The sequence below is a fragment of the Scomber japonicus genome, chromosome 11 (assembly GCF_027409825.1).
Source record: "Scomber japonicus isolate fScoJap1 chromosome 11, fScoJap1.pri, whole genome shotgun sequence".
NCBI lineage: Eukaryota > Metazoa > Chordata > Actinopteri > Scombriformes > Scombridae > Scomber > Scomber japonicus.
Genome location: NC_070588.1, coordinates 13,652,960 through 13,675,795, shown reverse-complemented (window position 1 = coordinate 13,675,795; position 22,836 = coordinate 13,652,960). Strand labels below are relative to the sequence as shown.

The 22,836-nt window shown below is 39.6% G+C and overlaps 2 protein-coding genes across 7 annotated transcripts in view; both read right to left on the bottom strand.

The window, feature by feature from the left end:
• slc12a8 (solute carrier family 12 member 8) overlaps positions 1 to 22,836 on the bottom strand; it is a 102,740-nt gene that overhangs the window by 19,641 nt on the left and 60,263 nt on the right. For 3 of the 4 annotated variants that reach the window (XM_053327985.1, XM_053327987.1, XM_053327988.1), the window contains exon 1: positions 173 to 323. The exons of the other annotated variant lie outside the window; for it this stretch is intronic. The gene's annotated coding sequence lies outside the window, so the exon portion shown is untranslated. Of the gene's footprint in view, positions 1 to 172; positions 324 to 22,836 lie in introns of those variants that run through there. 4 annotated transcript variants of the gene reach the window in all.
• On the bottom strand, positions 4,680 to 13,747 carry znf148 (zinc finger protein 148). 3 transcript variants are annotated; one of them, XM_053327982.1, is made up of 7 exons: positions 13,653 to 13,747; positions 10,418 to 10,788; positions 8,171 to 8,296; positions 7,907 to 8,030; positions 7,647 to 7,730; positions 7,426 to 7,544; positions 4,680 to 7,049 (listed from the first exon to the last, which is right to left on the bottom strand). In XM_053327982.1, the coding sequence occupies exons 2-7, from the start codon at positions 10,763 to 10,765 to the stop codon at positions 5,412 to 5,414; spliced, it is 2,439 nt and encodes an 812-aa protein (XP_053183957.1). In that variant the 5' UTR covers positions 10,766 to 10,788; positions 13,653 to 13,747; the 3' UTR covers positions 4,680 to 5,411. The 3 variants fall into 3 exon arrangements, with proteins under 3 accessions (XP_053183957.1, XP_053183958.1, XP_053183959.1); XM_053327983.1 differs by lacking the exon at positions 13,653 to 13,747 and adding an exon at positions 12,037 to 12,212; XM_053327984.1 differs by lacking the exon at positions 13,653 to 13,747 and having other exon boundaries at positions 10,478 to 10,953.

Here is a 22,836-nt window from a genome sequence, read left to right as displayed (position 1 = left end):
TAAGTGTATGTTTCTTAAAATAACTGCTTGTTGGTGGGTTGCGTGAAATCAATTTGCGTAAAAGCTCTTGATTCAAACTATAAAGTCTCAGTTTAAATTGGCAGGTGTTCTGAATAGTGTTTAGCCTGGAGCGTCTCAGCCAAACTTCACTTATAAAATGCCTAAATCTTACCTTTCACAGAGTGTCATCAGCTCATGCTCGGGAGAAAATGAGAAGTAAAAAAACAAAATGATAACTCAATTGAATCAGTCAGTATTGACAACGTGTTTCGTGAAAACGTCAGCAGTCAGTAAGCAGGTAATGCCAGCATGAATGTGTTGTGGTTGGTTCCCTTCCAGGGTGTGTTGCTGCTTTGCACAAGGATCCTGTGTTAGTTTTGGCAAGCCCTTCAGTAGGCAAGGTTGACCAATGATTACAGCTGAAAAATGCAAGTACTGCTCAATATCCTTATCTTTTTATTTGTTGAATTCTTTGCCAACATTTGGGCTCCAGGTGGGAAAGGAGATAATGGTTTTTGGCTATAAGGATGTTTCTGTTTCTGCCAGTCAAGCCTACAGTAGTATTTTATTCATTCACAGCTACAGAAAGTGCTTCCTGGCATATTCTGATCATATTTATTTGGATTTAACATATCAGATTAAATGAAAGGTTCATTAGAATAATGCTTTGAAGTGTAATAGGCACCAAGTTGGAGAATTTGATAGCCAACTGACAAACTGGTTTATCTGGTGCCTTTTGAAACTGAACTTTCTAGTGCCGAAATTATTACAGTCTGTTGACAGAAAGTTCATCAGCAACCACTTAGCTGTTTAAAGATCCACTCCAGACGTGTTTTAAGCCATATCAAATTCCTCTTCTTTGAATAACAATTTGGATCTGAGATGTTTTTTAAACATAAAAACAAATTCAACCTGCTAAAAATTCCTAAAATTACATCTTCTCATTCTTTCTTATTGAAAAATCCTTAATCTATGAATATACTAACATTCTTTTAGTGAAAAAGCAGGCTTGACATTTCCACTTAATTGTTTATTGCATACTGGACCATGATTGGCTCCAAACCAGATGTGATGTCATAAATCATGCTCCTTGCCACAGGTCTTAATCTCAGATTTAAAGTGAGCACACTGAAAATTTCCACTTTCAGCAGATTCATGTAAAAACAGCCTTCTAGTGTCAAAGTCTGCATAGTGAAGCTCACACATCCAACTGAGATAACAAGAAGCACTTTGAGTGGAGGGGGACATTAATGTCATTTATCCATTGATAATTCCAATTATTCTGGTTCCAGTTTCTCCATTGTGAAAATGAAAAACAAAAATAAATAATATTATGGGGTTTCAGACACTTGGTCAACCAAAACAAGGCATTAGAAGACATCTAAAAGGTTCAAACTTGTCTCACCAAGGTTTAATCCCAGCTCGTTCCCTTTCGAAATCCAACGCAGCGTGAATTCTACTTCACAATGTTAGAGAGAGCTGACATCAAATGATTCAGTCCTGGTGGCACAAGGAAGCTGCTTGGCATCACATTCATCATATAGCAGAGGCGGACAGAGTACACAGCTTCCAGGTGCCTGCACAATCAAATCACGTTTGAGAGGGAAATGACAAATTGAGTTGTTTTTTTTTTTTTGTAGAAGTAACGGGTACTCACGGTTATGGATAGAAATGTAGTGGAGTAAAGAGTACAATATTTGCCTCTCAAATGTACTTGAGTAAAGTCATGAGTACTCCCTCAAAAATGTACTTAAGTACTGTACTCAAGTAAATGTACTCTGTTACTGTCTGGCTCTGTCATATAGGCTATATTATTAATCCATTATCTTTTGATTTCCTGTTCAATGCTGTATTCTGTCATTTGCGTTTCTTCCACTTTTTCTTGTTAAATGGTTTTTTTAAGGTAATTTTTCCTCATTTGCATTAGGGTCTAAGATGTTGTATTGCTATAAACTGTAAAAACCCCTGTGCCAAATTTGTGATTATGATATTGAGCAGTAGAACTAAAGTTGACTTGACTTGATTTGTCTTTTTGTAGTTCTACACTTTTACTCATTTTGTCAAAGGACCAAGAAATGGACTTTTTGTTGCCTCAAACTTAGCCTGAATGTAATGTACAACACTAGAGTACACAGCAGCTGCAGATGAATGGCATATCAATAACAATTCAAGGTCAGTTTCTGTGAATTCTTTTATTTATAAGGACATGACACACAACAATCAAAACAACAATTGAATCAGATTGTTTACAAATCATAATATATTGCAAAACTCTAATCATATGGGTTACTTTACTGAAATTAATCAGCTACAATTAAAGCTGCACATTATCCATAAAACACGTTCACTCGACCCAACAAGTTAGAGACCATGCAAATAAACCTCAGATCAGACCCCCACACCCCCCCACCCCCACCCCACCCCCCACAGTGACGTTGCAGGGCTTCCTTATCAAGCTCTTTAAAAGTATGAAAATGCTTGTCAAAAGGAGACTCACATCCTTATTTGAAAGATCTTGACACAAACGACTTGTACAGAGATAAATGAGGGTAGCAATAGTGACTGCATATGATATACTGTACATATCAGTGCCTTAAATGACATGTTTCAAAAATAGTTTTTATCAAAAAAGTTCATAATTCAGATCTTTACACAAAACCTTTTTTTTTCTCTAGCTTATACAAGGACACTTATGGCCAGGTTATTGACAATAGTTAATTAAAAGGAGAAAAGAAAAAGAAGAAAAAACCCATAGTACTGCTGTTATAAGTCACAAATCTCCATCAATAGGTTTTTTTTTTTTTAAAGAGCTGAATTCAAGATTCGCCACAATATAGGATACAATTTACCCAAGCAGAATGACTCATCTGCGCTGTGCTTTTAATAATTGCTTACGATGAAATGGGTATCTAGTAGAAACCACAGAGCTATTATTTTCAAGTAATATTCCACCCACATTTTTATATTTCTCTATAGCTGTTCAGGTTGAGTATTTGATACTAAAACGATTTTATTGGAGTATTACTTCAAACCCAAATTATCTTTCCCCCAGGGGCTTTTCTTTCATTACAAACAGTTGTATACAGTAAAAATCCATCATAATGTACAATCAACTGCATTCATTTACAAAAGAAAAACAAAATTCACTTTAACCAATCAGTAATAAAACTGTAAAAAAAAAAAAAAAAAAAAAAAGAAGAGCCAATTTTCTTCGGATAACAGTGGTGAAGATATATACAAACCTCAGAAAAGCCACGTTCTCGACAACAAGTGAGACAGAGTCGCTGTTAAATCTAATAAATGCTGGAAAAACAAAATGAATATGCCTTCCACTGACAAAGAGTCTCTAGCACAAGCTTCGTCTCTCTACAGACACGCAGATCTAACAGTACTTCTCAGAACATAAAAAAATATACAATGTATTTACAGCAGGACATTTTCCATATATTCTAGAGGGAATGTTCAATGAGGAAGAAAATAAAGTATTTTCGATGATCAACGTGGGTGCCGTCTGTCCCTGATTGTCAAAAGAGTTGTAACAAGAGGGAGCTTAACATTAAATTTTCAAACCTAAACATGATGCCGCACATTAAGAGAGTGTTTTACACGATAGCACCTAACACATCGCACGTACACAGGAAAACAATCTAATGTCTAATGAAGTACAGAAGAAACCTCACTCAACTATTTGTACTTCCAACCGCTTTGTTCAAACAAGACGTGGACAGATGTGGCTTAATAATGATTTCTACTGTAGCAAAGAGTTGATAACCAGTTATCAAACCTGCATATATCTATAACATGATTCTGTGCTCATATACACAGTCTTTGAAAATGCTATTTTATTACAATAGCTTGTATCATCTTGGTGCAATTTCTTGCAAAAAATTGAAAAACAGCAAATATATGATGGGCAAGATTAAATGAAGCTCCCAGATCTCAATGTAAGATGACAGGCTGAACAGATGGATAGCTTATATGTTTGTCATTATTGTGCGAGTGGAGTTGGTAGCCTTAGAGCATCGACTAAGTGAAAATGAAAACATATTTTAAAACAGGAATAAGTATAGAAAAGGCTGGAATAAAAAAAAAAGAAAAAAAGGCACAGATGCAAAACTAATAAAAATGGAAAAACAAGCACCTCATTTCCACATTACTGTATATTTATACCTCTACATCTTCCGAGAATAATAATCATAATCATAATAATAATTAATAATAATAACAATAAGGTAGCAACAAGAGCTACATCATAAGTGACTAAAGCAAAGAGCATCGTCTCTGGGTCAAACTTAGACATCTTATTTAACAGAAATGATTCTGTAACTCGTGAGTACAGGTCTTCCTCCACTGTGATAGTAAGTACTACATTCCTTTGTAGTGAAAAATGTGCAAATTGTGCAAACCTTAAGCACAATCCTTTTAAGTAATTTCACTACAAACCACTTATACTATTAAAAATAACAATTATCCTGCAACCATTACATGTGTGCAGCTGATATCTCCACACGTGAGTGATGGGGGGGGGGGGGGGGGGGTGTTGTTGGTGCTTTTTAATTTAACACAGCCCAGCATGTCACATTTGTAAAATCAATCAAATTGGCCATATCAAACATGTATGAATGAGAACTATACTTTTTTTTCTTATCAATTCAGACCCAATTGATCAATGGAAAACACACTGGACTCAGATCAATATCAGATCAATACAATCAGTTAAATCTTTTCATTCATTACACTTATCATGTGGAAACACCTATTTCAGGTGAGAGTAAAGTGGCTTCAATATAAAGTCATGGTGCTCTAATCATGATGTAATTTCAATAGGCAATTAGAGAGGAGTTATATCTCTACAATAAAACTATTTTAGGAGTGATTTCTAACTTTGAATTTGTTTTACCAGATGAACAGCAAGGGGAGGTAGCTGACAGAAAAAGGGCATTCATAAATAGGGCTTACATCTTAGATGTCAAGTGGAAATATTGCATTAAGCAGCAAGATTGACTTTATAATTTTTGTGCAAGGCAAACTGATTGACAACAACATAAAAGAAACTCCATGGCAGTGGTGTGAGAGAATATTTCACTATATCTTTTGTATTATACTTTGGTCGCTTAATCTCTCAATTCAAGACATTCTGGAGCAAGAAATATACCCATGCACTAATTCCTTTTTTTTTTTTTGTTTAAGGGGAAAAGCCAATATAAATTTTTTTTTTTCTTCCAATTTTCAATATTTACATTCTAGGAGGTTTGAACTGAACAATGACATAAAGAAAAACATGAATATGTTTTATATCAAAATGCTTTAAGAAAGAGCACATATTTGCAATGGGACTCATTTTGGCAAAACAGGTGACATGAGATAAAGTGCTGCTGAAATTATTAACAGAAATGAATTCTTCTCTCCCTTCAACCAAAGGTTTCGCTTGTTGAAACATCAGGCGACGAGTTCAACTGGGACCTGGTCTCAGTGACTCTAACTGAGGGGAACTCTGAGAAGTCTGTGCTGTGACCTCGTAGACTTACTTGTCCGTTGGCAACAGTAAACTGTGAGGAGGGTCCAGATCTTGACGTCTGGAAATGAGATTTGAAGTTTGGATCAAAGGAGCTTATTTGAAAAGTCTGCAGTATCCCTTGTGACGAGTCTATCTTTTTGGAGGTTGAAACCTGTTCCAGGAAGTCTTCCTCCGCTGGGGATACTGCGGAGGGAGGTGTGGTCTCATCACCTGAAAATGAAAATGAGTGCTGGGAGTCTCCAACAAGTAATCCAAAATGAGGTTTCTCTAAAGTGGATCTTAATGGAGAGCTCATCCCTGATTTGAACCTACTGGGGGAAGGAAACTGTTTCTCAGTGGAGAACAGAGGCTGTCCGGCTAAGGTGGGGTTTTCGGAGACCAAGCTGAGGCTCTGGCTCGTCAGGTAGCTGTCGTTCTGGCTGGTCCTCTCCAGTGCTTGCTGGAGAAATTTGGAGTACTCTTGCAAGAGGCTGACCTTTTCGGTAGGTGGTTGAGTCTGGGCAGTAGAGGCTCCGAGACTCTCCACAGGGCTGCTGTCTGAAACATCAGAGGAGTTAATGGATATGCTTGAAGTAACCTCTGTATCAGCCACACTAAAGGAAATGTCTGATTGCCCGTTGGCTTTGTTGGAATAGTGGTCCAACAGAGTCTGAAGAACCTCATCTGGCAACACATTCCTATCGTGAGTTGCCTTAATCTCTGTGTTGATGGGCTGGGGCTCCAGGATGGTGGCAGGTACAGTTTCGTCAATGACGGTTGACACCACAGTTTGTGTAACAGGCGCCTGAGAGGAGACGCTGCTCGTGTTCAGGCCATAATCCCGACTGTTATTGGCCATTGCAGCTTGAAGATAACGTTTTTTCTTGAGAAACTGCATGGCGTCGTCGTAGTTTGTGCTGCTGGCTGCTGGCTTTGTTGGTCCTCCTTGAAGAGTTTCGACTGACTCAAGTTCAGTGTTGCTTTCTACGTCTAAAAGGCCTTGCTTGTCCACTATTTCAAAGGTATACTGTGCATCCTTGCTGTTATCCTCGAAGGAAGACAGAGTGGACAGGCATGGCGGAGTTGGTTCACTGGGTTGTTTTAGACTTCTCTTGGGGACCTTCTTCAGGACAAGTTTAGGAGGAGTCGTCTCTTCTGATGACCCCTCTACTTCTTGGTGTTGGCTTGCCGTTTCTTCAGGAAGTTCCACAGAGTAGTCTGCAATCACGTACTCGTGTTTGACTTTGGAGGACACAGCATAGAGAGGTAGACCTTCAATTTTATTCTGTCTCTGCTCCTCTTTCTCTTCTGTTTCTGGGGCAGGGGCAGCGTGTCCAGCTGTTTGGGCAGCAGTGGAAGAACTCTGCAACTTGTCTGCACACTTTTGGCGTTTCTTCTTGGGCAGTGAACACTCTTTGGCGAGGAAGGGGATGCCTAAAGAATCTGCTTCACGCAAAGGTCCAACTTTACCAACAGCTTTGTTGGTCTTCCTGTCTCTGTTTTCGTGACACATTCGCCTGTGCTTTAAAACCCGGTCTGTTCTGGAGAAGTACTGTGGATGAAGGATAACATTAATTGATTCTATTTCAGCAATAAACAGACAAAATGCAGCAGAAGTCAAGACAATACAGACAATTCTGATTTAACATGATCTCACAAAACAGCCTATAACTTTATTTTACATTCAACAACCTATGACTTCAGTCTTTTTTCATTGCTGGTTCTTTATTTTTTTATAGCCACTGACTCAAATACTGGCTTTACTATAGCAAATACATTTACTGTATACTTTCTCTTTTAAATTTTATAAAGCTAATATGAGCACCATTACTGACTATATGGTGAATTTAGTACCTGATTTACAAGCATAACGAATATTCTTGTTGGTCCCTGATATCCAGATAGTCATGCAAACTAAAGCAGCTTACCTGGTGACAATAGTCACATTGGTAGGGCTTCTCTCCACTGTGTGTCCTCTTGTGTCTCTCCATGTGATACTTCTGGATGAACCTCATACCACACTCATCACAGCGAAAAGGCTTCTCACCTAAGCAAAGAAAGAAAAAAAAAGAAGAGGTGATTCACTTGAGACTAACATGTCAAATAAAATCCTTGCTAGTTCTGATTATACCATTTATCCTTCACTCACCAGTATGGATTTTCTCATGTCTCTGGAGAAGATATTTCTGAATGAAGCGCATGTCACACTGGCTGCACTGAAATGGCTTCTCACCTGCAGTATGAACAATATATAGAAACCTTAGTATATGAATAACAATTTCGACATTGCATATGATACTTGAGGCAACTTAATTTTATATTTTCATGATTTAAAAGATCATCCATCAACAATTTTTAAAATAAAGCAAATAATTATGACATTATAAAACATGACTGGGTAATTCATACCAGTGTGAATGAAGACATGCCTCTGTAGATGGTAGTTGGTTCTGAAGGCTGCATTACAGTGAACACACACATGACACTTGGGGTTTTGTATCTCAAGTGATCCATCATCATTGATGTTGAGAATCTACAAAAACAAAAGGGAACACATAAATATACTGGTATTTGTTTCACTCTTAATTCCCTGCATTTTCAGTCACAACAAAATGTACTTCAATAAAATAAGTATTACAACTTAATTTCTGTAAGAACTTTTCAGACTTGCACCTTTGCTGGTGAACGCTGCTTCCTTTTTTTCTTCTTGGGACACACAATCAGGTCCTTCACTGCTTTTTTATCCTTCTTCATCTGGACTGCTGGCTCGGACAGCTTCAGTTCCTGCTTTATGCTCAGCTGTAAAAGTATGACCACACAGACATTTGACAAAGCACATGACCTGCTTTACAGTCCACCCACCCATCCAGCAGTTCATCTGGGTCAAGGACATCATTGCAAAAGGGCAAACAGAGGACAAACAACCAATCTGAGGGAACCTCACCAAAGAGCAGCCTCCACAATATAAGAAGCCAGTAGATTTGGTTCATGCATCCTGTGAGGGTGACCCCTGCTCCAGGCATAATAGACTGCAGGGAAACCTCAGTACAGACCTGGGATATGCTGAGATATTACATCTGCCAGCTGGCCTGGGAGCATTTGCAGTTCCCCTGCCAGACGTTTTAAACATCTCTCATTCCTGATCCTGTGGACTGGTTCAGGTTATTCTTAGTCATGTTCATGCTCAGAGTAAAAAATAGCCTTTGAGATTCACATCTGCTGTATCTTTATCTTGTAATGAAGAAAATTAAAAAGCACAAACATTTTGACTGATACTTTTCTCACTGTGACAAGTGTCAGTGCTATGATCCCTCGCTATATCGTGCTTAGTGTTCATTTCTCTCCAGAAAATGTAATTCACCAATGCAATGAATTTCACTATGTGGCAGAAATGAGACGTCTTACCAACGGGGGGGGGGGGGGGGGGCATGGGACCTTTTCAAACTAAAAATGACGGAGTTCATTGTAAACCCTGCACCTTGGCCAGGCTACCCAGGATAGCACGACAATGCCTCTGCATCCCGGCTACTTCGGTCCCGTCAGAGCGTTTCAGCTGCTGGACTGACAGTCACCAGGCTGTGCTCACGCTAAAATGCTAACATGCTAATCAACAAGAATCAGTAGGCTGGAGTTACTTTACTTTGTTAGCAGTGGACAGTCACCACTGCAGCCTTTAGGTGAGTCATTGTTTTATGAGGTTCTAGTTAAATAAGCATAATTGGGAAGTAACACTATCTCTGTCTCTCTCTCTCTCGGCTCGGCTGGGTGCATTTTGGAGTCCTTTAACGTTATATTTTGGCAAAAACTGTCAGTCCGGAGTAATATTCTGTTTTTTTGATTAGATTTTATTGTTTTTTTAGAAGTGTTTCTAAAAGAGGCTCAATTGTGTTTAAGAGCGCTGTATTGATTGATACGTGAAGAGGTTTGCACTGTGCTAACGTGTGCCAGAACAAACCATAATTTTAATATTTTAATTGCTTCATAAACTAGGGGTTGAAGTTCTGACTATCTTGTAACATTATAGGGTGCTGGAGTCACATTACATGATTTCACATAGTAAAAATATAATGCAAATTTGTTCATAAGTGCAATGTGATGAGGAGCACAAGCGGATATCAAACTCAGAAACTTGTAATCTAACAGGGACACTGACCATTAACAGGACTTAACCAGCAAATATCCCTGAAACATGGAGCACAAATTAACATTTTGTGGAGGAAATCTCTGAGCTTCTATCTCAGAGCTTTGGACATTATTAGCAGCAGCAACACTAACTGAGCATGAGGAGGTACAGTATAATATGTGTACACAGTGTTTGAAGAAGGGGAGATCCTGTTAGAGTGAGGAGACACACAGCCTGCTCATTGTGTTGCAGCCCATGAGAGGTTGACAGTGCTCTCCAGCAGCTCTACAGCGCTATCAATTAAGGCATAGATCTCCAAGAGGTTACATGTTTACATTTTGAGAGAGAGGGGAGGTTTGTGGCAACATTTACTTTTTGGGTTTACATTTTTTTTCTATTCTGCCGTGTGTCTGACCACCTGACATGCTGATGAGGTCTGAAAACTGCAGTAAAAAGTCTCACTTGGACTTAAATTGTGTTATTTAGGGTGACATTTTTACTTCTTATATTTGTGTCATTTACTTAATATTGCTATCCTTAACTTAAATGTTAAATATAGTATACCATTTCAGACTGCTTTTTTAACATTATTCAAACTCTATTACTCATAATTTATTTGGCAGTGTTTTACAAACTGATATTTATGTGTCAATACGTGGGATTGTTTTTAGTGTTAAACCAACATCACATGGAAATGAATGAAAGGAAACTCAGTATGATTATGTGGACTGAAGGTACAGTGTCCACACAAATCATTTTATGAAAATGTGGAGCATTCTCAACCAGCATGAACTCACTGGCATATGAAGCAAGCAGGGCAACTTATGGGTGAGTTTTAGGGGGAAATGGACTCCCACCTCGCCTCCTCCCTCCTCTTCGCCACCGTTCTTTGTCATCTCCTCCTGCATCATCAGCTGCTCAGGAGGAACCAGGTCATGAGTAACCAGCGAGCTCCCAGTCAAGTCCTCATCTTCGTCCTCGTCCTCGTCATCCTCAGCCAGCAGAGGGTGGTTTGCCAGTGATCGCTCCCCCAGGGTCATCACCACTAGTCCCCCTCCGCTGCCCAGCCCAACTCTCCCTCCTCCATCTATTCCTCCACTGCTGCACTTTAGCAGCATACCCTCCAACTTGTCATCAGTGTTCATCTTACATAGAGTAGTTGGTGAGTCTACAAAAACAGAAGAAAATAGAGAGATGAACAGACAGTGTTGGCAGAATAAATATCAAATACAGATGATGGTTTTTGGGTTGTTTTTTTTTTTTTTTTTTACACCAGCAAGACATTAAATCACATTAAAAAAAATCACATAAAGTTTGTTTTATGTAAAGCACATTCAGTTGCCATTGTGTATGAAATGCGCTATATAAATAAAGCTGCCCTGCCTTGCCTTGCCTAAAACTACATAACTGTCAGGGATAACACAATAAAGTCCAATATTTATTTTCAGTGTGGTCTTGATGTGAAAATTGCAACAATACAGGATTTCAGAAGACAAATATTTACCTGATATAGTAAGTTTACACTTTAAAGTTTCCCATAAGCCACAATTTGACCTTCTTTTTAAACATTTGGTGGCTACTCTTAATGTGCAAAGGTGTCTTTTTTCATTTTTTGGCATCACAAATCCTTAAAGAGAAGATGCTATGTTGGTACTAAACCTCTCCAAGATATCAATAACTCTAGCTTGAGTCTGGTGGGCTTGACTCTTTACCCTATTGAAGTGGTCTTTAAGGTGGGCTCTGTCTACGCTTATCCTAATAGGGGGTGTCACCTCTTCATCTGTTGCACATGTACAGTAAGACTAGCTTATGGAGTATATATATGTGACATACCACCTCTCAGACACTGTCATGCCTTATGATCAGGCTCAGTCGCTCATGTATCCTTTTTCAGCAAACAATGCCTCAAGTGTCAGCGTTTGTAACTGGGTCAGCTGTTGTTTCTGTAGTCCTTATCTCACAAAATGTTCAACACTGCAGAGAGCTACAGAAAGCACTGTGAACTAACTGACAGTGAACAACTCATACCAATAATGTGTTGCTTGTGTGAGCCCAAAATTACAAGCATGATCGTGGATTTCCACAACGTCTGCAGTCACGTTGTGTAATGTACTTTTTTACTCGTGTTAATACAGGCAGACATAGCTACTGACATAATTTCTGTATATTAATGTGAATTTTTAAAGGCGGATAAATGTCAATCAGACTGAGTTGACAACCGGATGTTTCCAGTACTAAAAATAGTAAGACTAGTTTTTAAAAAATAAATCCAGTTACATTTAGTTTACTGCAAAATTATACTAGCGTTGTCTTTACTTGGCGTTTAAGCGCTAACTAGCCATCACTTGATTTTAAAACAGGAGCTAACGTAGCATTTGTGTACCGTGAATAACATTGAAAGGCATTATACACTAACCCAAAGAGGCGAACAAGACAGGTGAAGTATCGGTCACGGTTCAAACACTCACACCAACAACCACTAAGCCCCATATGTAAACACACTCACTGTCACTTAGGTTAAAGTGGGTTCTGTCCCTTTTGCTAACCAGCTAGCTCAGTTAGCATCGCTGGAACGTCACATTTAGCTTCAAACGCAGGACGAGAGACAGTCCGCCTTCAAAATAAAAGCGCCACCACACCTGCAACATACTCCACACGTCAGGAATGTCAAACTCATTTTAGTTAAGGGGTCACATACAGCCCAATTTGATCTCAAGTGGTATATAATAGTCTGAATAGTCTTTCCTCTTAATATAAATTTCTTGTATATTTTTGTTGTATATATTATTTTTTACTTTTAGGCTTTTTGTATAATATTTGTTCTTATTTATGTATTTGTGTTTATGTATGAGCTATTGGATACATTAAATTCTCCTATGGGGATGAATAAAGTACCTATCTATATATCTATCCATCTATTATAACTAATTTTAGTTCACATACAGCCCAATTTGATCTCAAGTGGGCCAGACCAGTAAAACCATTGTGTAATACCCTATAAATAATATATAATATGTATGTAATAGATATTATAACTTTACTATGATAAACCATCGAGGGAAACCCTGGTAAGAGACACTAATAAAATGTGTCCAAGCCCACTGAGGAAAATGTGTCCTTCAAATCTGAAACGTATTGCCAGTCAGTTATCTCAAGTTTGACGTCACCGGGCAGATCAGAAGCCTTAACTGTGAATGTGGAGAGAAAATAAGTGAGAAAAGCAGTTCATTTTCTTGAAGAACTAGAACTACTTTTCTACAATTTTCACACTTTTCAAGGTTATCCATTGGGCCAGATCGGACCCCATGGTGGCTCATGGACCATATATTTTGACTTTGACACCTCTGCTCTGTGTTGTCTGTCTGGGATCAACACATCAACTCATACTTACAGTATAGTCAAACGTTTGATATGATTCAGGTAGTCCAAAGTAACATGAATACTATCATTATACCAGATACCAGTATCATCTCTCTATACAAAATCAGACTCCAAAGCAGTAACAATAACACAACCATGCTACATTAAAGGAGGACTTTTGAGTCCACTAGAACCTGTTAAAGGGGTGTATATTTTCTTATAATCACAGTACAAGCCCGACCAGAGTCATTATAACTACAATTTGTGCATTAACCCATCAATAAAAACGTGCATAAGAGTGCTTTACACTGAAGGCAGCCACAGGAAGTACCATCTACTTGACGCTGTCTTTGGCCTGTTTCGAGCTAGCTTGCTAGCTGCTAGCAAGTTGCAGCAAACATTGGTTTATGTGTGTTGCTGTGATATTCATTTGACACCACATCTGTCACAGCTCATATTAAACTCTTTACGTGGCACGTCACACAACTTTCCTCAGCGTATTTCAGCAAACTTGTCCAGAAGGTGCTAGTTCGCGTTAGCCACTCTGCCCAATAGGCCACAATGTTACAGCTGGCTAGTAAAGCTAATGATCGTTAAGTAGCTCGCTCCTGAGACAAGCACGTCTACGCGATACGTACAGAAATAAAGAACTGTTTCATTGCTGCTTCTTACCTGCTTAAACGTCTCAAATCCGTTCAGCTGTCATGATTGTTATGCAAGACTACAGTGTGATGATGGTGAGCGGAATAATCAAATACACCATCACGTTTCTCATGAAGGCTTGAAGATGTGTGTTTGTCGCCATCTAGTGGCCAGCGTGTGTCAGTGTGGCGAACAGCGCGCTCTTCATCTGCTGATAATCGTCCTTAAAGCTTCACTTTGATGACCTACTTCAGTAACTGCTCTAATAATGACTATCCATCTACTTTTGTTATTTGTGATTATTTATATTAACTCATGTTTACATTTAAGTGTATTAATAGCCCAGTCTTGCCCCAGTGGCAAATAGGCCTGTGCAGTAGTAGTAGTAGGAGTAGCTTATTGTCATTATATTGAGGGTCAGACAATGAGATAGCGATGTTTAGGCTAGATAGCATTCCATGAGACATAAAAGCATTTAAGACAATTAAAAACAATTTAAGACATAAGTAAAACATGAATTATCTATAAGATCATTAAAGTGCAATATGCAATATAAAAATGTACAAACAACAGAGCAAACAGCAGTAGTTCTTCTAAGTAGGTAGTTCAAACAATTTTAAGGCACACGGGTCACATTATTATACAAAGAGTTTTGATTTGGCAAATAGGCTTATGATGATACTCTATTGGGCAATGATTGACAACTCAAGTTTCATGCAGTCATTTCAATCAGCTGTTGAGGTGTTTGCATTATTAACATGGCATGACTTCTTGCCCATACGTGGAAAAAAACAATGCAGCATTCCTCGTTTGACTGCACCTGGCGTTATGAGGTCAGTAAGACATTTTAATTTAAAGCAAAGTGATGGACCACGATCACACTGTGGTCCAGTTGTTGCACATAAACGGAAAAAACTAAGTAGGTTACTGAACAGAATATAATACGATAGAATTTAATATAACTATGACTTGACAAGTTTTCCATTATCCTTTAATTTGGGATTGTGGGCTATAGGATTATATGTGAAAGGCTACGTTGAGGCAACCTATCAACTTTAGCCTATATAATATAAATTAAAGGATGCATCAAGTGGAAGCACGTTTAACCTTCTGTATTAATCCTTTGATTGACAACTTCACTACCAAAAGGGATGTTGAGGGTCGTGATAAGATGATAGCCTGCCATGCCGAGCCATCACACACACACACACACACACACACACACACACACACACACACACGCACTGCCGTGAGGAATACTAATCAACCTGTATGCCGACCCAAGTGCAGCAGCTCGGCGCGCAATTTAGGACTTCTCCACTCTGTGTCTAGAAACGTCTCTCTTCTGGATTTAATCTGAACCTCCACCTGCTGAATCTCAGCTTTATCAACCCTCTTTGAACGAATCACGACTGTTATCACTCTCGCCTCCCCGGTCTCTCTACCGATGTGCGACGGGCAGCCAGAGAGAGTGGATCTGGGGACAGACAGCCCACCCCTGCGCTGCTTCTAGCAAGGGAAGCCCCCCACGCTTTGCGCGCCTGGATCTACGGCATATATTCGCGTCGGAGAGTGCGTGTGCATGTGCGTCAGGCTCTAAATGTGTGAGTTCGTGCACGTCAAAGCCCCGGGCTCAGTCCTCAACAGTTGCCACCAGAGCGGAGGAGAGGAGAGGAGGAGAGCGAGAGAGATAGCAGACTGAGGACGGACGGACGCGGAGCTCCACGCCGCTCTGCCCGGCTCTGCTCCTGACATGCAGTCGCTCATCTCTCCGGTGACCAAGGCCATCCTAGTTGCGCTCTTCATCTTCGCCATACTTTTGATCCTCTATGTGATCCTTTGGTACATTTGCAGAGACGTGGACTGCGACCACGGCATTTGAGGATTCCATTAAAAACGAGAATAACTGGAATATCACAATGGGGCGCACTGAGAACCCCACAGAGCCCAGGGTCATTCCGTAAGTCTGCTTCAATTCCTTTTGTGTGTGCGTGTTTCTTTGTTATTTGTTGATGTGTGTGCACGCGTGCATTCCTGTCGTGCGTAATGTGTGTAATGTAAATGCGCTCTGGTTAGAAGGCGATGACCGGCGTGCGTCTTCACCGGCACCCCAGTATCCCAAAACCCTAAAAAGAGCAGAGCCCCCAAATAGAGCCTATACCTGCATCTGTTAAACTTAAAAAGCAACACCGATCACCTATCAATAATGAGATTGTGTATTACAGACCACGTTTTTATTACTGACAGTAATTGTCAAAGGTGATACAATGTCATCAGGAGGATATCGAACTGGTGTCAAACGGAAGACGGTGCGGAGCGCGCGTGTGTGGGCTCTCAATTAACGGAATAGAAGATGACCGCGGGTGACATTGCGGTAAGCGGCACGCGAGTCTCTTGGTCAGGAACAACAATGTTTACCTCAGGTTGCCAATATTGTTTTATCCTCACCCTCCTCCTCATCCTCCTCCTCCTGCCGTATATCTGCAGCATTAGTTCATGTTCAGTTCATCTTGGTCTCTGAGGATGCTTCCACATTGGCATTTTACATCCGACGAGATAACAGGATTATCTCCATTGGCTCCTGTGCGTCTTGCTAATCTGTCTTGTGTCATGCTTTTTTTTTTTACTCCTTATCATTGAATACACCACTAATGCTTTTACGCATAGCGTATTTATATTTCCCCTTTGACATTTTTGAGCTTCTTCAACATCTTATGTCCAATTTTAGTTGAAGAGGATGTTTCTCTCACACAAACACACACACACACACACACTCGCACACAAACAAAGCTTCTATTGAACAACCTTAATGAGTGGCTTCTCAATATTGCAGACAGTTGGCCCCTAATGCCTACATGCTGTCACATGGCCCATAAAGCTATTAAACATGTGAGATATGATTTCCATGTGTCACTCATGGGCCCAAAGCATTTTGTTGTATTTGATTTTGCCCACCCCCCCTTCTCCCCATTACTACCACCACCCACCCTGCAACCCCAAACCAGGAAAGTTAACAAATTGTGCACATTGCAGAGTGGAGTGAAGGACACACCAAGGACACAAATGCTTTTTAAGGTGTTTTACTATATTTAAGCAGTAATGTAGTGAAGGCTGTGCTTACTAAATCCCAGTTCATCTTTCTTTACTTGCAGAACGTAGGTTACTCATCTTTTTATGTTTGACATAAATCTTGACATAGCACAAAGATGGCTTTTTTTACAAGGGAAATGCATGACTGAATCACTTCTGAAGTAAACTTGAATGATGATTGCTGAAACTGGTGACTGGAGTTTAACCACCTTTTAAGGAAACGCCACATCACTATTTTTACTCATAAACACCCTGGAGGATTTTAACAGCCGAGCACCTCATTTCAAAAGGAAAGTGCAAGTTTAAGCTTAAAATGTTTAAACCTTCTTATTTTTGAGCAATGAGTGCCACACTCTAGCATTTAAAAATCCATAAGAAGCCTTAATGCTGGATATGGACATGAGGAAGAAATCCCGCAGCTTCCTAAACTGTTGTGTGTCCTCTTCCGCAGAGAAAAACAAGGAGTCAGATGGGATGGCAGATGCCCTATTTGATCGAACTACAAAATGATTCCTGTCAGCTAATTTATGCAACCAGCCTGTGTCAGCCCTCAACACAAAGACTTACACACACACAGACCATAAATGACAGTTCACACTCCATCATTCTCAGCAAAAGATATAATAACAGAAAGAGAGAGATAAAGAGCACAGAGGTGTATGACAACTGCTCCAACTGTCTCTGTCTGTCTGTTTAAACCTGTGCCCTGGATTGTGTGTGTGTGTGCATGCGTGCCTGCGTGTGTGTGTGTGTATGTGTGTGTGTGTGTGTGTGAATGTTTGACTGCGCAAGAGTGCGGGTTAAGGTGTAAAGAAAGAAAAATGCTTTGTTTGAGTGATTGTGTATATTTGTGCAGTTTGTTAAAGACGAAAGGCAGTGCGTGTGTCTGTGTGTATGTATGTGTGTGTCAGTGTGGGAGGGGGTTAAACACTGACATGCTCCAGAACGACAGATGAACAAAAAAAAAAAAAGAAAGTAGAGCAGGGAAGGCTCAGCGGGACTCAGCATTGAAGACAGGTGTGTGTGTGTGTGTGTGTGTGTGTGTGTGCGTGTATGCAAGTGTGTGAGCATGACTGGAATTCACTCATCTATTGCAAACATTTTCCTTCATTGAATACATATAAAGTTTAATATTGCTGTGAAATAAATGTGCAACCGCAGAAGTAATGGTTTATGTAATTTGTGTATGAAGGTGTGTGTGTGTGTGTGTGTGAGTTAATTAAACAGTGACGACACACAGACATTGCAGACTGCGTCAAATATGACTCTCAATAGATTTTTCCTTAATTTGTTGAACTTTTTACTGCTGTATGAAGTACATTTGCTGTTTTTTCAGGTTGTTGTAATGGTCATAACTCAGATGTGTGATGACTTATACAAGTTGTGATTGCAAAGTGGGATGCAGGCACAATTGGCTCTCAGACTGTTTGGACATTAACACACCTTGATAGATCCAAGTTCAGTCAAGATTGAAGTCATAAAATATGAAGAAATAAAAATAAATTATTGAAGCTTGAGGCTGAAGAGAAGAGATTTTTAATCTATTCTGCCCTCAGAACGTGCCTATACTATATATAAAGTGTGTGTTTGTGTGTGTGTGTTTGTGTGTGTGTGCATGTGTGTGTGTGCGTGTGTGTGTGTGTGTGTGTGTGTGTGTGTGTGTGTGTATGTGTGTGTGTGTGTGTGTGTGTGTGTGTGTGTGTGTGTGTGTGTGTGTGTGTGTCTCTTGCCATCCTGCTGTTTATACTCACAAATAACTTATGGTTGAGGAGGTAGAGCACCCTGCTGACAGTCCAATATTAACACTGCCTTCATAAATATAGAAATGATTGGATATATTTCCCATCAACAAACCATGAATACAGTTGTAAAGGTCAGGACTTCTTTTTGGATTATTGAAATATGTCATTTAAGGTCACAAAGCAGAGGCTGCTTCAACAACTGATGGAAGAAGAAATAACAATTCTATTGTTTGGCATTCAATGTGATCAGATTATTTTGTATATTTACATTTTCAATGTGTGTCTTTCAAGTGCCAAACACCTGCAATACCTATTTTGCACACAAGCCTAATTAACATTTTCTTTCTGGTTTAAAAACACACGAACATCCACAAATATACATTTAGTTAGAGGGTTAAAATTAAAGGTTCAGATGTCAGAAAATGTAACTTAAACACTATGACCAAAAGTGCAGAGAAACCATTGTCGTCATTAGTGGCCGGCCTCACTAATGCGGTGGTGGCTGAATGGGCGCAAATCCTGCTGCAAGGTTTCAAAACCTTGTGGAATGAATTCCCTGAAGAGTAATGTTTTGGTGTCCACATACTTTTGTCCATGTAGTAAGTATTCAGAATGTGAAATCACTTTTAAAAAAACATTAGGGTAAGAACAATATGTGAATATGTATAAGCTTTTTTCTTGTTGAGATGTCAAAGGTTGAGGCCAACTACAGAACAGCATTGCTTGAGCTGGTAATGTCAGTGTCTTGCTCAAGGACTCTTCAGGAGAGAATACTGATAAAGGGACTTTAATGTGGCTTTAATGAATGGTTTTGTGTTAGTGGTGTTCAGTACATACAAATTCATCTTAATAAATTAATCATGGGGTGCTTTGTGAAATCCAAAATGCAAATAAAGTACATGTTATTGGAAGTTTTTTTGTGGCAGTTTTCCCTTAAATTAATTAACGAGTGAGTGTGTGTGTGTGAGAGAGAGAGAAAGAGAGGGAGAGAGGGAGAGAGAGAGAGAGAGAGAGAGAGAGAGACAGAGAGAAAGAGAGAGAGAGAGAGGGTGTGACATGCAACAAAGATCCCCTGGGTGGGAATTGAAACATGGACATTGTGGTTATGTGGTATGAACCTTAACCATTAGCAGACCAGAAAAACCCACAGCAACAGTTTTGAATTAAAATAACATGTTTGTTCATTTTTGGGTTCAGTTTTGTGTGTATCCCTTTCTGAAAGACCCTTCAGTGATCTAATTCATTCTCATACATCCCACTCCTGACCTCAAAGCTATGTGGTCATTGGAGTGAATTGAATTTACATTCATGCATCTCATGCTCTGTCCCATTTCTTTCTTTGTCTGTTTTTTTTACACCATATCCACTCAGTAACCAAGTTTAAGTGATCCCAATCAAAAATGTTTGTTTCTACAATTAATTTATGTAAAGTAAATAAATATATGAAATATAGAAATAAATGATATCTATATAGGCTATCATTAATTATTACCAAAATAAATTCAGTATGAGAAGTGAGAGTTAATAGACAACCACCTTTTTCTGCTTCAATAACTGATTTATATTTTTCATGTTAAGTGCTCAGATTTTCTCTCTGAAACGCACACTTTTTTATAATTTACTTACCACAACTCATTTTCTACCTTCTGTACTACTTTCTGGGGCTCTCCTGGTGGCATAAAGGCTTAAGTTGCTAACTGTATGATTGAAATGTCCCTGCTTCCTGTCCAGGTGCACACTTTAGTTGCACATCATCTCTCATAAAAGGCGAAAAAGCACTACTTGCTTCAAATATCTTAACCTAATCCCTATTCCATCCTTAACCCCAAAACTAAATCCTGGCCTTCACACAGCCCCTTAAAGTAGTGGAGCATTGTCAGGATGACCCAAAGTCTGTGAAGGTCTAAAACTTAAATTGGTTCTCAGAAAGATAGAAGTCCTGGAACACGCACACACGCGCACACACCTCAAAGCCATAAAAATAGATTGTGAGTGACTCAGCCGTTATGTAAAGTCCATCTCTGATAGGGCCGCCTGGGGCTGTTTATGTCAGTTTAGCTTGACGGCACTGGAGCTGAGGTGACACGTGTCTGCTGTGTCCGAGCTTCAAAACACACATTAACATTCACACACGCACACGATTTTCCCAGAAAATGCATGCAAGTCTCTCTCACTCTTCCTTCCCTTCCATGTTCTATGTCTACATTCCCCAGTGTGCCTTCCCCGATGGACGAAGATGTGATACAGTCAGCGTAATGGACTCCCTGCAGCCCAAACAGCGTACGTTATTAGCATTTCAGCACTGACTAGGAGGGAAACACCCCCTTAGACATGAATCACATCCGCCACCCCTCTGGCCAGGTGGACAGTTCAATCAATACTGGTAAACATGGGCAACCCAGCACTTGACTCTACAGCTAGACTGATATTGTATAGCTTGTTGATGCTGTTGATTTAATAATTGTCCGATCTGGTTCTGTTTGTATCCTTTCATAAAACAGATGTGATGTAGTGTGTTTGATTATATATTTATCATCTGCGCAGTTTTCCTCTAGGGAGACCATTACATGTATTAATTATAATGAGACATTTTAATCATCTTCCATGCAAATATGTTTCCGCCCTTATTAACCGCGGTTTCAACAGAGAATTTTATTGTCCCGTGGTGCTCTTAATGCTGGTTTAGAGGCTTTTCCATCCTCACTAGAATGGAATTCTTTGGGAAATGCTAATGTAGAAAGTGTTTTTTAAATAACTAGGGGAAATGGACACATTTAAAGGTTTTTAAATTCAGCCCAAAGTGCAATATGCCATCCAATAACCCTCGCTTGTCCAGGCCTCATCGAAAGTGACTTGAGGAGTATGAAAGTTATATTACAAAAGTCTCAACACTTAAAATGAAATGCTGTAATGATTTCACTGTCACAACACAAATAATCATCACATCACATCACATTCTGAAGTCTGATATCAGATGTAATTTTCTTTGACACACCATAAACAAAATAAGTGTGTGTGTGTGTGTGTGTGTGTGTGTGTGTGTGTGTGTGCGTGTGCGTGTTTGTGTGAATGCATGCTGCGTGGGTGTTGTTGGGTTAAATGGAGGGGTAGGTGAAGAGCTTGAAGCTGAGAAAACAGAACACACACACACACACACCAACTGCGAGGCTATCTGTGTTCATGCAGCCCTGAAGTGAGAGACAGAAAAAGAGACAAGAGAGATAGCAAGAGATGAAAGAGTCTTCCCCCAGTATCGTCTCAGTGACAACAGGTTTCAGACAGAAACAGAAGCGCACACACTGACTCACAGACTGTTAAATTAAATGTGTCAAATACTGTGTGTGTGCATGCGTGCGTACATGTGTGTGTGTGTGTGTTGCATAGCGTTAATGACAGGCTTAATTGGTGCAAGCAAATATCCCTCCCACTGCTCCTCATTCTACATCTACTAATGGGGAGACATCCACTCCCCGAAGACAGCGAGGAAAAACGGTGTTAGGATGTATTTGATGAGTATGAGGGCACACACACACACACACACACACATGCACACACTGATGTTTGTTCCGATAACGTGATGAATAAATGGCACACACTCAACTCCCATACATAAAAATAACATATATTCACACGTATACGTCTATAGACACGTGAAAATAGCTGTAGGCATAAGAAAAATGTTGCTTCTAGGAGCTACTACATGCAGTAATAGACTCTCTCTCTCTCTCTCTCTCTCTCTCTCTCTCTCTCTCTCTCTCTCTCTCTCTCTCTCTCTCAGAACCTGATTTTGTTGGAAGGTTTCTGATATATTTTTTTGCATTTCCAGAGCAGATGTCGTGTTTTTCAAGCTTAAATATTAGAAGCATCACAGTTCAAGGAATAGTGTGTTCAAGTGGTCACGAAGAAGGGCGTTAATGAGTGTGACGCTGTGTGGAAATTTGGATATTGGTATTTGGCAGATGAAAACAGGTTAGCTATTTGAAAACAAATTTGACATTATAGTAGGTTAATGAAACTCTACTTTTAAAGTACAGCTGTTTTAATGACTAAAGATAACTCTTAGGTTCATTTATTTGAACCTTGTGCTCCAGGATTTACAAAACATGTAGCTCTAACGAATCAAGAAGCAATCATAGGAAATACTTTTTGCTGCACACATGGTAACTTCCCACTCCCAATAATAAAGGTGTACAACTTATTTTTAGTCTCATTGGAAACACAGAAATGCCTGTAAGTCAAAGAAAGGGCAAAAGTCCCAGACCCTATGTGACTCTAGGATGTTGTTATATGGTGTGTGTGCAGTTGCCCACTGCAAACACATGCAAAAATCTCAGGTTTCATGTTTACAATCTGGCCTTTGGCTTCTCTCCCCATGGATAGCA